Genomic DNA, 16065 nt, shown 5'->3' with positions numbered 1-16065 from the left:
CTAGCATGCCTATAAATGCTAACCCGTGCTTTTCATTGTTTGATTTTAATGATTGAATCTTGGCTTGCACTCCCTCTGGTAGGAAGAAAAAGGATCCAATAGACCTCAACTTCTGGTGGTAAAAACAAGAATAGGTGCACCCCTGCTGGGAGCCTGTTATCTCAGTAGAGAGGAGGTGAGGGCCTCCAGGGGTGAGGAGAGCAGAGGTGGGGGGGGGGTGCTGGGGCCCCACTGGGAGGTGCACCTGGCCAGGCAGTCTGAGGGGCAGGTGGAGCCTGCCCAGCAGTGGCAGTGGCCCTGTTTACTTCTGGTCCTTTCATATTTCCTGTGATGTGACATCTCAAGACACAGGGTATAGATACTAGCTTTTGAAAACGTAAGAGACATTTTTCCCAGGACTGCCAGGGTTGACCTCTCCTTGGAATAAGACTGGTTTTCTCCAAAGCATTTGCCTTCTTACCTAATCTGCCTGGAAACCTGAAGGGGAGGCAGGGGAGAGTGTTCTTATCTTAAAGATAAAGGAGGGCTTCCCTGGTGGCGCAGTGGTTGAGAGTCCGCCGGCCGATGCAGGGGACACGGGTTCGTGCCCCGGTCCGGGAAGATCCCACATGCCGCAGAGCGGCTGGGCCCGTGAGCCATGACCACTGAGCCTGCACGTCCGGAGGCTGTGCTCCACAACGGGAGAGGCCACAACAGTGAGAGGTCCGCGTACCGCAAAAAAAAAAAAAGATAAAGGAGTGTGCCAGAACTGCTGGGTTTGACTGTGAGCCTTGTTACCACTTTTCCCCTTTGACCACTGGAAAGGTTTTTCTCTTTATGCACCACTCTAACTAAAAAAAAGTCAGGTCCAACTTTCTTGTTTAAACTGTCCTTGCTTTTAATCCCTGGTGCCTTTTTTTCTGTGTCTCAGGTACAGGGAAGGGCAACTTAATACATTGTTATTAGTTGCTGTTACATTTTACCTCTTGTTTAAAATTGTACACGTTTTTATGAAGAATAGACGTGCACCTAAAGATCACAGAAGGGCTTCAAGCATTGCTATAAAGTACAGGCTCTTCCCCGCCACCCCCAGTCCCGCCCCTCAGAGGCAGCCGCCCCTCAAGTCTGCCTTCAGGTTTTCTCGTGGTTGTGGCATTATCACTTTAATTACTTCCACTTTACTACTTAATAACTTACACACATAATCTTCATTTCTTACTTTATTAACTCAAGCATCTACTGGTTGACTCCCTGGTATAAACTGGGGGCTTGACCCCAACTGTCTCACACCCCTCCACCTCCACACTGTCCAGTTGTTGCTGTTGTTGTTTTTTTACTATATATGTGTCAGCTTTATGGAGATGGAACTCACGTATGATACTCTTCACCCGGTTGAAGTGTGCGATTCAGTAGTTTTTAGTGAATCCACAGAGTTGTGCAACCATCACCACAGTCAATTATAGAGCATTTCCTGACCCTCAAAAGAACCTCGCATCTGTTAACTGTAACTCTGTTTCCCTCAACCCTGGGCAACCACTAATACATTCTGTCTCTGGAGATTTCCCCATTCTGGACTTTCATATGAATGGAGCCACGTGATATGTGGTCTTTTGTAATTGGCTTCTTTCACTTAGCTTCATGTTTTCAGGATTCATCCACGTTGTAGCCTGTGTCAGTATTCCATTCCTTTTTTTGGGTGAGTAATATTCACATTTTATCCATTCGTCAGTTGATGAACATTTGATGGACATTTGATACTATGAATAATGCCATTGTGAGCATTTGTGTAGAAGTCTTTGTGTGGACGAATGTTTTTGTTTCTCTTGAGTATATACCCGGTAGTGGAATTGCTGTGTCACGTGGTAACTCTGTTTCCCCTTTTGAAGTATCTGGGTGTTTAACCCTAACCTCTGTATTCCGCAGTAGCTGCACCATTTTCCATTCCCACCAGCAGTGCCTGGGGGCTGCATTTTCTCCATGTCCTCGCCAACATGTGTCAGTGTCTGTGTTTTCTGTAACAGCCGTCCTAGCGGGTGTGAAGTGGGAGCCCATGGGGGTTTTGATCTGCGTCTCCCTGAGGGCTGATGCTGTTGAGCAGGTGCTCATACACTTAATACAAAGGCGGAAGTCCTGGCCGGAGTCGCCGTTCCTTTGCTCCCCTTTGAGCCCCGCCGTGGATGCACCAGCCCCGCCCTTCTCTTGCTGCCCCGCACCCCGCCCACCCCGGAGCCCGCGGGCTGTCGAGGCCACCGCTGCTGCCATCCACTTGCTGGGCAGGAGGCGGGGGTCCTTGTCCATCGGAACCTGGTCCCTGCCTGCCTTAGCAGTCGGCCCCCACCCTGCCCTCCACAAGTGCACCCTGAACGTGGGTGGCCTCTGGATCCTTTCCTACTCTCTGTGGAGTTCGTTTTCACCTATCAGTGTCTGGGGTGGGTTTTCCCTGATGCTGTTAGTCTAATGACATCATCTTTCTGTATTCTGGGCATGGCTCAAAATTCCTTGTCCACAGGTGGTCGCCCTTATTGAGAAATATATCTGTTCTCTTGTTTCAGTGGGACCTTGAGGGGAAAGTGGGTGTGTTTGTCTTCACCATTTTGAACCCAAAACTTCGATTTGGTTACCTCTCGTTATTTTCCATCTGCAGTAGTAGGATTCTAGGTGCCCAGAGCAGCGCCTGGCACACGGTAGGTGCTTAACAAAGGCTGGGTCAGTGCCGAGTGAGGGAAGGTTAAGTACTTAGCACCTCGAGACGCTCCCATGAACTGAGGGTGTCTCAGCTGCTTGCGGGTCCCTTAGAGGCGGAACAGGGTGTCCCCAGACAGCCCCCCAACTGAAGCTCATTGACGAAGCCTTCAAGCCAGTTGTCTGTGGGCGGGGCGATAAAGGGGGCTCATATTCCTTCTTCATAGTTTTCTGAACCTTTATGATAAATTGCTTTTTTCACTGTGTCTAAGTAAACGTTCCAGAAAGGATACTTTGTGGGTTTGACCTCATACTTGTGTCTTATTCCTCAGAGGTCACCTTTGTCCCCGTGTCCAAGGTGAATGGGCAGGCGGAGGCCGAGGACATCCTGGCGGCCGTCCGCCCGGCCACGTGCCTCGTGACCATCATGCTGGCCAATAACGAGACAGGTGTCATCATGGTGAGTCGCTGTCCCTCTTAGGAAGATGGAGTGGGGACTCTGGCTTCCCAGCCCCACCTCTTCTTTCCCCTGTTCTTCAATCCGGGAACTATTTGGTGCATCCTCATTAACAACTCCTCATTTCTTTCATTCCGTCTTCATCACATCAACACCCTCAGCCGTGTGTTTCTCCCTCTCCAGCCGGTGTCTGAGATCAGCCGGCGAGTCCGAGCCCTGAACCAGCAGCGGGAGGCGGGCGGGCTGCCAGGGGTGCTCGTGCACACGGACGCCGCCCAGGCCTTGGGGAAGCGGCGTGTGGACGTGCGGGACCTGGGCGTGGACTTCCTGACCGTCGTGGGGCACAAGGTGCGTCCATCCGCCTTCCTGCCCTCCTGCCGGGGAGACACCTCAATGCCCGCGAGGCTCACCTGCGAGCAGAGCCCGTGGTCCCGCTCATCCTCCATCACCGGTGCACCCGGCGCACATGCCCAGCGAGGCCCTGGGTCATGGTGATGGGCAGACTGCAGCCCTGCCCTCGGCAGCTCAGACGAGAGCCCGGCGGAGCTAGGATGCCGAGGGCTGAGTGCCCACCGGGAATGCTGGGCAGCACAGCCCATAGGGGGCAGGAGGGGAGGCCAGGCAAGGCCTTCGGGGGAGGTGGTAGTGGGAGGGGGAGAGGCGGGGTCGGGAGGAGGATGGGGGGAGTGGAGGTCACAGGTGGGTTTAGCCCAGGAGTGAGTGATCTCTGCAGCCCGGAGCGTGCGTGCAGACCCCTCCTCAGCCCACTCACCCCCACACCCAGGGACGGAAGATGCAGGATTCAGGAATGATGGCCTCTCTAACTTGACTTAAAGTGTGGCTCTGAGTGTGAGGGTGTGGTTTTCACGGCCCTCATCTCTGGGGTGTGCTGGGGAAATAGTTAACAGTGAAGACCCTTCTGAAGCTTTTGCTCATCTTTCCAGCAGCTGACTAGAGCTGGAATATTTTTAGTAATTTCCCCTCAGCTGGTTCCCAAGGGAGTGAGGTGCTGGCCTGACACGGCGGCCCTTAAGATTTCTAGCTCATGTGGATGTGAGAGCGTGGAGTCCTCCGCAGGACGGCCCTTGGCCATCTCTCTCCCCAGCCCCTCCTCCTTCACAGGGTCTCCCAGTGCCGGGCAGGTGCTCTGCTGCCCCTGAGCTGGAGGCCAGAGTCCAGCACCTGCCCCCACCCGAAGGCTTCTGTGACCCCCGCGTGTCTGCAGTGGGGATGGGTGGCCACCTGCGGGACCAGAGGAGGTGGGCCCGGACGTCGTAGAGTATCTCTGGGGGCCTCTCAATACGTATATGGAGAAGGTCCCCAGAAGGTTCTTGTTGAATAAATGACTGACTTTTCTTTCAGTTCTATGGCCCCAGGATTGGAGCACTTTATGTCCGAGGGCTCGGTGAGCTCACCCCTCTGTACCCCATGCTGTTTGGAGGTGGACAAGAACGGAATTTCAGGCCGGGGTAAGGTAGACGTTGAACGAGGTGTCTGGCCCGCTGGCTGTGTTGTCTGTATGTAGGGCAGTGGCTCTCCCGTCTCTTGGAAGCACGGTGACAGCACAGCGCTCTCATCTCCACTGAGTCAGACGTGGGTCCACTGGCCGGTTCTACACTTGGGACTCACAGATCTGCAGTCTCGTTGGGGATGATTCAAAGCAGATGAAGGAAGTCTCTTTCAGCTGCTTCAAAGCATCCAGCTCCTTTGGTTATTTTGGCCCAGCCCACCAAAGAGGTGCCACCGGAGCCCCCCGGCTGAGATGTGCTGTCCTTCTCTTGCCTGTGGGGTGAGCAGGGCCACGTAGAAGCACCTGGTTTCCTCTCTGAAAGCTCCTGTGTCCCCATGACCTGCAGGGGTGTGTTAACCAAGGACTGAGGTGGCAGCAGCCCCACACGTGTTGTCAGAAACGTGATAACGGGAGGAAGAAACAGACAACGCATGGTGGGTTCCCTAGGGTTTCTCTTGCTTCCTTTATTCCAGAATTAGAGCAGAAGAAGCCAGCAACTCGGAAACACCCATAAGGGCTGATGAAAAATGCCCAAGAAAGCCCTCTCTCTCCAGCCAGTGGACCAGGGAAAGGAGAGCCTAGCAATACAGAGAACTTTTAGACAACACTTGCTTTTCTCCAGCCAGTCACCATGGTAAACTGATGCCATCCCCACCTGTGCCACAAAGGAGAGTCGGGAGCCCAGACTTCACCCACACAGGCTGTGACAAGAGCCCCACGCCCCTCCTGTGTCAGACAGGGCCTAGTGAAGAGCCAGGACTTTTGCCCCACCACAGTCGTGCCCCCCACCAAGGTGTCAGTGGAGACCACGTGGGCACCCTGGGCTTCCACCCATACTCGTCACTAACAAGGTGAGTTCTCCTCTTGGATGTTGACACAGGCCGAGGAGGGAACCTGGATGTCTACTCCCGCTTGGCAGTAGTCAGTTGGCACACTCCTCCTGCCAGAGGAAGGTCAGAAAAAGACAGCTAATATGGAAGGGTTAAGAAACATCCAGACTCATAATGACATAGGGCTGTCCAGGTTTCAACTGAAAATCGCTCATCATACTGAGAACCAGAAAGATCTTAAATCAAAGAAAAAAGACGATCGATAGATGTCAACACTGAGATGACCAAGATGTTAGAATTATCTGATAAGAGATTTTAAGGCAAAAACAATAAAAATGCTTTAATGAGCAATTATGAACACACTTGAAACAGAAGAAATAGAAAGTGTCAGCAAAGAAGAAGAAGATGTAGAGAAGAACTAGACAGAAATTTTAGAACTAAAAACTACAACAGCCAAAGTAAAAAGCTCAGTGGACAGGCTCACCAGCAGAATAGGGGCAACAGAGGAAAGAGTGAACTGAAAGAACAATAGAAGTAACCAATATGAAAAACGGACAGGAAGTAGACTGGAAGAAGATTGAACAGAGCCTCCGGGGACCTGTGGGACTATAGCAAAAGATCTAACATTCATTTCGTTGAGGTCCTGGAGGGCTAGGAGAAAGAGGGTGGGATGAAAAAGAACTTGAAGAAATAATGGCTGAAAACTTCCCAAATTTGGCAAGAGACACAAACCCACAGATTAGAGAAGCGGAACAAAACCCAAACAGGATAAACCAAAAGAAATCTACCCTAAGACATAAAAAGTAAACTTCTGTAAATGAAAGACAAAAATCTTGAAAGCAGCCAGAGGAAAGAATAAATAACACCTTATCTATAGGAAAAAAATAATTCAAATGACAGTAGATTACTCATCTGAAGCCATGGAAGCCAGAGGAAGTATGCAAAAATTTTCAAGTGCTCAAAGAAAAGAACTGTCAAGCCAAATTAAAAACACAGCAGAAATATTCTTCAGGAACAAAGAGGAAATCAAGGCATTCTCAGATGAAGGACAAAACTAACAGAATTTGTCACCAGAAAACCTATGCTAAAAATGACTAAAGAAGTTCTTTACACAGAAAAGAAACAGTAAAAGAAGGAACCTTGGAACATCAGAGAGAAAGAGCATGGTAAACAAAAATATGGGTAAATAAAATAGACTTTCCTTCTCTTCAGTTTTCTAAATTATGTTTGATGGCCTAAGCAAAAATCATAGCACTGTCTGATGTGGTTCAAAATGTATGTGGAAGAAATATTTAAGATAATTATATTATAAATGGGGGAGGGTAGAGGGATGTAAAAGGAGGTAAGGTTTCTGTTCTTCACTTGAACTTCTGAAAACTGTTTAAGTAACCCACAGAAAGGCAGGAAAAAGAAAACAGAAAAAATAAAATGGAAGACTTAAGCCCGAATATCAACAATTACATTAAATGTAAATGGTATAAGTATACCAATTAAAAGGCAGAGATTGGCAGAATAAAAATTTTTAAAACTCATCCAACTATATTCAGTCTATAAGAAACTTGCTTCAAATATAGCAAGAGGCAAGTTGAAAGTAAAGGTTGGAAAAAAGTATATCACACTAACATTAATCTAAGGAAAGCAGGAATGGCTATATAACATGAGATAAAGGAGACTCCAGAGCAGAGAAAATAGAAAATTACCGGGGGTGGGGGAGGCAGGGGGAATTATATAATGATAAAAGAATCAGTCCACCAAGAAGACATAGTAATCCTAATGCGGATGCACTAAACAGTAGAGCTGAAAAATATGTGAGGAAAAAAAAAAACCAAACTAAACTGAAAGGAAAAATAGACAAATCCACAATTATAGATGGAGACTTCAACACCCTTCCCTCAACAACGGATAGAACAACTAGACAAAAATTGTCTAAGGTATAGAAGAACGCAATAACACCCATCAACCAACAGGATCTAATCAACCTGTTTGGAACACTCCACCCAACAACAGCAAAATACACATTCTTTTTTTTTTTTTTTTTTGCGGTACGCGGGCCTCTCACTGCTGTGGCCTCTCCTGTTGCGGAGCACAGGCTCCAGACGCAGGCTCAGTGGCATGGCTCATGGTCCCAGCCGCTCCGCGGCATGTGGGATCCTCCTGGACCGGGGCACAAATCCGTGTCCCCTGAATCGGCAGGCGGACTCTCAACCACTGCGCCACCAGGGAAGCCTGAAGAGTTGTTTTTCAGTTTGTTACATCAGTGTATGGGAACCACTGGTCTTCGGGGGTGTTCCTGTCCCCTCCTGCACAGCCCCCCTGAACACACACACTACGCCCCAAGTCTCTAGTAACAAAAGATTCATCCCATATTACAGTTGAGAGGCTTCAGCTGAAACATCAGCTGAAGGGAACGGGGTGGGGAGTGAGTTCCTCAGACCCTCACCTGGTTTGGCAGGGAGACCAAAGATGGGGGCTCTGGGGCCTGCAGTCGGAGGAGGGCTTTCTCCTGGGTAGGAGGCGGGTCCAGGTAGAATTGTCACTTGGACACCTACTGTATATTGCCCACAGTGAGCCATGTCTACTGTCTCTGGGCGATGACGAGGGTTTGGGGGCTGGCAGCTGCCCTTGTTCAGGAAAGATGTTGGTGTGACTTTTTATTTGAACACCTGACTTTCAGATACACAGGATTCCTTCCGGGGATGTTTGTTAATCGCTTTGCATGGAAATAGGATTGAATCCCTTGTCTCTTACAGGACAGAAAACACCCCGATGATTGCCGGCCTTGGGAAGGTAAGCCTTGGTGACCTCGACAGCTGAAGCCGTTGCATTGTCCATCGATGTCTTCCTCCTGTGTTTCCGCCTCACTCTCACACCACTGCCACACTCACCACACTTCTGACACCAGATGTGCGGGGGTTGGGGGTCCCCACCCAGCAATTCTGTGGCACCAGCTGAGTTTCCTACAATTCATTTCTGACACTGTCTACCCAGAGTTAGTGTCAGAGCCCACAGGCTAAGGGCTCAGTTGTGGGCACCCACAGCTTCAGATGCCAACTGTCACCTGCACTTCTGACCAACCAGCTGTAAATCAGAGGTTCCCATGGCCCCCTCCTTGAGTTCAATGTATTTGCTAGAACAGCTCACAGAACTCAGAGAAACTAGATTACTGGTTTATTATGAAAGGATATGATAAAGGATACAGGTGAACATCCAGAAGGAAGAGAAGTGTAGGGCAGGGGATGTGGGAAGGGGCTTCCATGCCCTCTCCAGGCACCAGCCTCCTAGCACCTCTGTGATCAGCAACCTGGAAGCTTTCTGAACCCACATTGTTGAGGTTTCCATGGAGGCTTTGATCAGTCATCACCTCCATTTCCAGCCCCTCTCCCGTCTCTACAAAAATTCCAGGCTTCTAATCAGGGCTCGGTGACCAGCCCCTATCCAGGAGCCCACCCAGGGTCGCCTCATTAGGGCAAAAGACACCGTCACCCAGGAAGTTCCAAAGGATTTAGGAGCTCGGCAGCAGGAAGCAGAGCCCAAGACCAAATATTAGAATAAAGGCTGCTCCTCGTGCTTAGGAAATTCCAAGGGTCTCAGGAGCTCTGTGCCTGGTCCAGGGCGGAGACCAGAGTGCCTATTTTCTGTGATCTCACATCAGTTTCCCAGCAGCTTTAATAGGTTTCCTGGCTTTAGGAGAGATCACGTTCATGATCCCAAGAAACAGACCAACATGCGAGGAACCTTGAATTTTATTTATCAACCTGGAGATGCGCTTTTTAAGATCTGTGGAGTGGGTTTCATACGCTTAGCATTTAAAAGGGAAGTATCTTTTCTCAAGTCTCTTCTAATATTAAAAGCAATGACGTCATGACCACAGGTTTGCTCATCCCCTGGGTCCAGTTACCCCCCCGCCCCCCGAGATGGGGACAGGGGCAGCTTCTTAAAGGTCTTCCTGGTGAGGATTAGATGGTGGCGCAGCCGCAGGCCCCTCCGCTCCCTTCTGCAGCCGTGACCCTTTCCTCGCTCCTGGCTTGCAGCTTTGCCCAGGCCCTCTGACCCTGCTGACACTGGGGGGGGGGGGGTGGCACACCATTGTCGCCCCCTCCCCTTGCGCAGCCTGGCCCTCCTCGCTGTGGTCTGGCTCGGGACACGCCCCGGCCCCTCTCCCCTGGGAGGTGTGTCCTGGCCCCCCTGGGGCGAGTCGAGGTCTCCCCGCTGCCTTTCACCCCTTCCCCGTGTGCCGGCGGAAGAAAGGCGCCCCCCTGCGGCTGCCCCCTGCCCTGCACCCTCACAGTCCTCTGCCAGGGTGTTCCTCCCCCAGCCTTGAAAACCGTCCTCCCTTAGTCCTCGCCACTCCGGCCTCTTCCCGCGTCCTCCGCCCCGCGGAGCAGCCCGCACGCACTCTCACCCCCTCCCGTTCTCCGGACACCTGCTCTGCTCTGTAGAAGCTGGTCGAGGGGGTCCCCATGTGACCTCCTGCAGCTGTGGGACCGCTTCTCCCCCCAGAGGTGCCTTCTCTGCCTCTTCACCTGTCAGCCTCCTGGGTGCTGGCCTAGCCTCCTCTCCCTCTCACTGTGCTCACCCTGTCCCGTGGCTCTGATGCCAGCCTGTGCTCTGGTCTTGGACTTGACGTCTCAGGGCAGGTCCTGACCTGCTGGGAGGCCCGCGTCCCACCTGCTTCCTCAGCGTGTCCTCTGAGCCCACGAGGTGTCCTGCTCTCTCTCCTGCATCGTGGGCGTCTCTCCCTGTGGTGCCTCCTGCCACCCAGGCTCTCAGCTGAGAAATCTAGTAGGTGCCCTTGATCTGCCCTTTCCCGTCCCCCGCACCTGGTGCAGCAGCCGGGCCTGTCTGTTCAGTCTCCACGAGAGGTCCAGGACCTGCCTCTTGTACCGACTCTAGGCCAGATCATCCCCGTCTTGTGTGTGGACGCCTCATCCATTCTCCATGTAGCCTCCAGTTCTAACACACATCAGAGCAGCTCACCCCTTCCTCAGAATCCACGTGCATCTGCCTTGTGTTTAGGCTCAGATCCCGCCTGTCCTGGGGCCTCTGGGGCGCTGTCCTCCTCGCTCACTCTGTTCCAGGAGCGCTCGCCTTTCCCCCTGCAGGGCCTTTGCCTGGAATGCCCTTCCCCGCTGCCCCAAGTTCCCATCACGGCGCCCACCCGTCGGTCTACTGTGGTCACCTCTTCCCTGGTGTGTCTGTCCCTGGGATGGATGTGCCTTCAGGACTGGGATTGCCTTTGGTCACCAGCTAGGGACTCTCTAGTGCCTGGGGTATCCGGAAGCCTGAAAAAGTAAATTCCTGTTAACAAGTGGAGGGGACTCGGCACTTATCCCAGCCCCGGTCACTCGGTCTGCGCATACTGTGTATGTGGGAGGTTCCAGGAAATGAGCAATTTGAGGCCATGTCACCTGTCTGTCTTCGGGGAGAATCACTTCTGCTGCTTAAAGCTGTCTTGCTCCCCTTGTTTTACCGTAACTGAGGGGCCCTCCTGTGTCCCTAGGCGGCTGAGCTGGTGGCAGAGAAGTGCGAGGCCTACGAAGCCCACATGCGGGCTGTGCGCGACTACCTGGAGGAGAGGCTGGTGGTGAGTGCCCGTGGCCCGGAGCTCTGGGGACAGCGGGGCCGAGACCTCCAAGGACGGCTGCAGATCAGGCGACTTTCTCACAGACACGTGACAGAAATACCAGAGACGGAATATCTAAGGGTTGTGTGAAGACAATCCAAATGCATTCAGAAGTTGTTTCTCCCAATTACCTTTGCTGTCCATAGTCAGTCTCCCTGACTATTATCAGTAGATGCTTATCAGTAAGATAATCATTCTGTGTGTTGAGGGTGAGGGTTTTTTTTTCCTGCCACACCGTGTGGCTTCCGAGATCTTAGTTCCCCAACCAGGGATTGCACCCAGGCCCTGAGCAGGGAGAGTGTAGGCCTAACCACTGGACTGCCAGGGAACTCCCGAGAGTGAGGTTTTGTTTTCCAGAAAGTCTGAAGTTCAAACAGTTGGCGAGAGGGGGCTTCAAAGATGTTACTGCATCTTCTGTTAATTTTCCAGGCTGAGTTTGGTGAGAGAATCCACCTGAACAGCCAGTTTCCAGGCACTGAGCGACTCCCCAACACCTGTAACTTCTCCATCCAGGGACCCCAGCTGCAAGGTGACGACTGCCCCCAGCTCTCCCTGGCTGGGGGCTGGGCTGGGCTGGGCTGGGCACAGCTTGAGCTGTGGGGAGGTGTGGGCACTGGCCGAGGGCAGGGTCACCCCACCAGGCACTGTCCCGTGGTGGTGGGACCCTGGGCACAGCTGCTGACCTGCTCCGGGTGCTAAGGCCCTGGACACAGCACAGCGGCACTCAGCTCTCACAGGGTCCTAGCCCCGCCCCAAAGATGTGAGGGACGGAGATAAAGTGAACTGAATTTTAGGCTAGTTGGTCCATCTTTGCGATTTTTAAAAAACATTTTATGAGGGTCGGGAAAGTAGAGGCAACCAACTGAAAACTGTCTCAGAGTCAGGCTGAAGTGCAGATCTGTGGGCTTCATTAGTACCTGCGATCTCTGCCTCCCAGCTGGAAAAGTTAGGGTTAGGGTTAGGATTAGGCTTGGGGTTAGCGTTAGGATTAGCCTTAGGGCGACTCGTACCCCAGACGCGCATGTAGGACTTGGCTGCCCGGAGTCCCTGAGGCTTGAGTCCAGGGTGTAGAGCGTCCTGTTTGTCTGGGAGGAGATTACGGTGGCCCCGAGAGCACGGGAGAGCCGACCTGAAGGGCAGTTTTCACCTCTTAGAAGAAGAGGTCGTTGCCTCGTGGTCACTCTGAGAAACGGGGCAGCGTGTTTGGACCATGAAGAAACCCTGGGGTGGCCGTCACCGGGGCTGCAGTGCATCCTCATTGGGAAGGAAGCACATGGCAAACTCTCCACATCTCCCTGCTGTGGGAAGGGAAGTTCCTCCCTCTAGTGTCTTCGCCCCTTTTTCTTGGGGCAGACTTTATATTCTGTGATGACCTGTGTTAATTTAAATGAGACAGGCTGCTCATTTTAATTAAATCGGCAGTCATCGGTGTTGGGTTTTTTTTGTTGTTGTTTATGTTTTGGGGTTTTTTTGGCTGCGCCACGTGGCTTGTGGGATTTTTAGTTCCCCGACCAGGGATCGAACCCAGGTCCTCGGCAGTGAGAGGGCAGAGTCGTACCCACTGGACCGCCAGGGAATTCCCATCATCGTATTTTTTTAAATCTCTGTGCCTGTGAAGGAAGAGGGAAGTGCCTCCTAGCTTAACAAGGACAGCTCCCAGTGTCTCTCCCTTTAGAAAACGGAGACGCCAGGTTAGACGTTATGACCAGGACAACACGTTATTCGGTAAGGCAGCTCGTCAGGATTCTGCGTGTCCTGCCAGGCAGCTGACGGATACCACATTCTCAAGGCCAGTCTTACGAGGCCGAAGCGTATCTGCTTTTCTGCAGCCAAGGGGCAGAGGAAGCGCTTCCTCTCACCTGCCGTCAGAGGGACCTGTGCCCTGGGGTTCCGTCAGGTGGTAGGAGGGAGGGAGCATCCAAACTTGCAGCAGGGAAGAGAGGCAGCCCCCCCCCGGACTCCACCTCAGGGGCCCTGTGCTATGTCTCCTAGGCCGCGTGGTGCTGGCCCAGTGCCGGACGCTGCTGGCCAGCCTGGGGGCCGCGTGCCACTCGGACCGTGGAGACTGGTGAGTGTGCTCCCCACGTACTTGGCCGCGGCGTCCAGGGCGCATCCGGGCTCTAGGTTTGGGCAGCTCTGCAGCCTAGCAGGGACGTGGACAGTGACCAGACGGCGCAGGCCCTCGGGAGGAACGAGTGGGAGCTGCAGCCTACAGGGGCCTCGGGCTGGACCGGGAGACGGGCAGCAGGGCTCCACGTGAGGCAGGGAGAGGGGAGGAGGGGCGGGCTGGCGCAGCAGGGCCGGGCTGCGGGCGCCCACTTCGGCCTCGAGAAAACCGGGAGCTGTGACCAGATTTGGGTTCAGATCACGCCCCCTGCCAGGAGCAGGCGGAAGCGGGAGGGGAGGGTGTGGAGCCTCGGGCATGGGCATTGGGAGCAGCCCTGCTGGAGGAGGAGAAGGGGGTTGGGTTTCTTGTGGGGGGGCCCGCAGGCGGGAGTAGGGCTGGATGCGGCCGCCTGGGCTCTGGAGAGAGCGGAGCTGTGGTCGTGATGAGCGACAGGCCTCCGTTCGAGGCCAGGGCACCGGGACTAAACTCAGCACTGACTCGGGCGGGCCGCAGGCTCCAGTGTCTGCAGGAGGCCGTCCCTCTGCCTCGCGTGTGGCTCTGCGTCCCCTCCGGGAACCGAGCCCGCTAGCTCCTTGGAGACGGGAGTTGCCACTGTACCCCGGGCTCCGGCTCTCGGGTGCAGGGGCCGACGGCCACCTCTGTGCTCCCGGGGTCAGGGTCTGTGCCGGGGCAGGCCCGGCTGGAGAGCAGGGAGGCTTTGAGCCGGCCCTTGGCGACAGTGGGCCAAAGAGTGTGCGTGGCCAGTGGGGAGCTGGCCGAGGACACGCGGCAGGCTGGGAAAGCCTGTGTCCTGACGGCTGGCCCGTCGCCCCGCCCCACAGGCCATCCCCGGTGCTGCTGAGCTGCGGCGTCCCCTTGGACCTGGCCAGGAACGCCATCCGGCTCAGCGTGGGCCGCGGCACCACCCAGGCCGAAGTGGACCTCGTCGTGCAGGACCTGAAGCAGGCGGTGGCCCGGCTGGAGGGCCAGGCCTAGTGCCCAGGGCGGTGCCAGAAGGAGTCTTCCGCTTGTCCCAGAGCATGTGGGCTCCGGGCTCCCTCCCGTCCCTTGGTCAGTGAGGGAGCGGGTCTGCTGGACCCACAGACGCCACCAGTGCTGAGGGGCCCAGGACAAGATGCTCTCGTGGGACCGTCCCTGTCACTGCTGCCCAGTGGCACCAGTTGGATTAGAAACGCTTTAGCCGCGTCCACCCTCCCCTCTGGGAAGTGGGGCGAGCTTGTTATAAGCACGCCCTTCCTAGAAGGTGGCATTTTTATCCGAAAGGTAAAATCCTAGTATTTATAATTGATTGTCAGCTGCTCTCATGGAAATAGGAGACCTGGTTTTTGGCTGCTGTCCTGGCCTCTGTGCACCTGTTGGCTGAGAGGTCGGTCCCTCCTCACCCTCATGGCCCTTCTCAAGCCCTTTCCAGAGGGTGGGGGCCCCTGCGGTCAGGCCCCCTCCCCACTTGGCATCCCCCTGCCTCCTGGGCCTGCCCATCCTCCTGATCACTTGGTCACTCGGGCCATCGACCACTGGGCGCCCTCTCTCCCAGTCCGCAGGCCCCTCCCGTCCCTTCCATTCGATCATTTACTCAGGGTTTCAGCTCAGCCATCAGAGTCACGGGCGGCAGCGCCTGCGTTACGCTGGCTCATTCCCAAGGCGGAAAATCGTTCATCCCTCGCTCAGCTCCCATCTCAGTTGTATTTGCGGGAGGATTCTTTGATCTTCACAGAGGCATTGTGGTGTCTGATTCACATCAAATGTCATGTCTATGGAGACATTTACATAGGAGTGGTTTTTTTTTTTAATTGAATAACACTTTTAACGTGCGGTTGAAAGGTGCAAGGAACTTCGTGATGGCACTGAGGAAACAACCGTCAGAAATTAGATGAACTAATAAAAGCTTCCAATGCTTGTTTTGGACATTTTGTGGTTCTTCTAGTGGGTGCTTCTCTTGGGGGCACCAGTGTGTCTGCGCCGGCAGTGGGGTGGGGTCAGACCCACTGCTCACTGCATAATCACGCTTTAGCTTCAGGAACTCGGCTTGCGACTGTGTCTCTGGGAGCTCTAGAAAGTAGGTCCCTAACATGCAGCATCCTGCTTCCGCCAGGCAGAGGCTGTGGTGTCCCGATTCCCCCAGCAAAGAACTATGGGTGTCCAGCCCCACGGAAGAGAACAGTCTGGAAAAAGATGCTTGGCAGCTCTGAAAAATGCACTCGGGACCTTTAGCTGCAGCCCCAGAGACTCTCGGTCAGGGCCCTGTGCCCATCACCGGCCCTGGGGAGCAGCTGCTGTCCAGAGGTTCACGGAGCCTCCAAGGCCAGCTGAGGCCAGGATCCAGCATAGATTTCCCAGGGGCCAGGCAGGCCCCCAGCTCCCAGTGGGTGACAACACGTCCCAAACACTTAAGGTCCCCAGGAAGGGCTCCACTTGGATGGGTCTGCCCTCCTGTGAGAAGGGTCTCCCAGGTGGCTTCCCGTGGCCCAGCACAGCCCTCAGGGCGGCTGCCCCCAGCCTGGGGGAAGCAGACGCTCAGGAGCCTACCACTTTCTGGAAAGGACACGGTCACTGTGAACACCCGCTCGACGCGGGAAGTCCATCCCAGCCCTCGCTCCACGGGAGAAGGAGGCATGGGCCAGCACAGGGCAGTGCCCCCTGGGCCAGCGCCCATCCCCAACCCAAACCCGGTGTGGGCCCTTCCCCCACGCACTCTGCCCACTACAGCTCCGGGCACCGCGGGAGCGGCTGGGGCTGGGCTGCGGAGGCCCGGTCCCCAAGGCCCGTCCCCCCACCCCCCGCCGCCTCCCATCTGCCCTCTGCGCCGCTTATCAGGTAACCGGAGCCGGGAGCTGCGTCCACGCCTGAAACAGGAAG

At 54.4% G+C, this 16065-nt stretch overlaps 1 protein-coding gene across 6 annotated transcripts in view; it reads left to right on the top strand.

Moving 5' to 3' along the window:
* The window catches only part of SCLY (selenocysteine lyase), a 30056-nt gene extending 14976 nt beyond the window's left edge, over positions 1–15080 (top strand). For 5 of the 6 annotated variants that reach the window (XM_060107101.1, XM_060107100.1, XM_060107106.1 and 2 more), the window contains exons 5-12: positions 2994–3121; positions 3302–3466; positions 4481–4587; positions 8209–8245; positions 10959–11042; positions 11511–11610; positions 13074–13149; positions 14031–15080. In XM_060107101.1, the coding sequence (XP_059963084.1) occupies positions 2994–3121; positions 3302–3466; positions 4481–4587; positions 8209–8245; positions 10959–11042; positions 11511–11610; positions 13074–13149; positions 14031–14184 (851 nt within the window). In that variant the 3' untranslated portion in view covers positions 14185–15080. Of the gene's footprint in view, positions 1–2993; positions 3122–3301; positions 3467–4480; positions 4588–8208; positions 8246–10958; positions 11043–11510; positions 11611–12235; positions 12493–13073; positions 13150–14030 lie in introns of those variants that run through there. The other variant, XM_060107105.1, reaches the window with a different exon arrangement.
* The last annotated feature ends 985 nt before the right edge of the window (positions 15081–16065 follow it).

The sequence above is a fragment of the Mesoplodon densirostris genome, chromosome 8 (genome assembly GCF_025265405.1).
Source record: "Mesoplodon densirostris isolate mMesDen1 chromosome 8, mMesDen1 primary haplotype, whole genome shotgun sequence".
NCBI classification, from domain to species: domain Eukaryota; kingdom Metazoa; phylum Chordata; class Mammalia; order Artiodactyla; family Ziphiidae; genus Mesoplodon; species Mesoplodon densirostris.
This window is presented reverse-complemented; position numbering and strand designations above follow the sequence as displayed.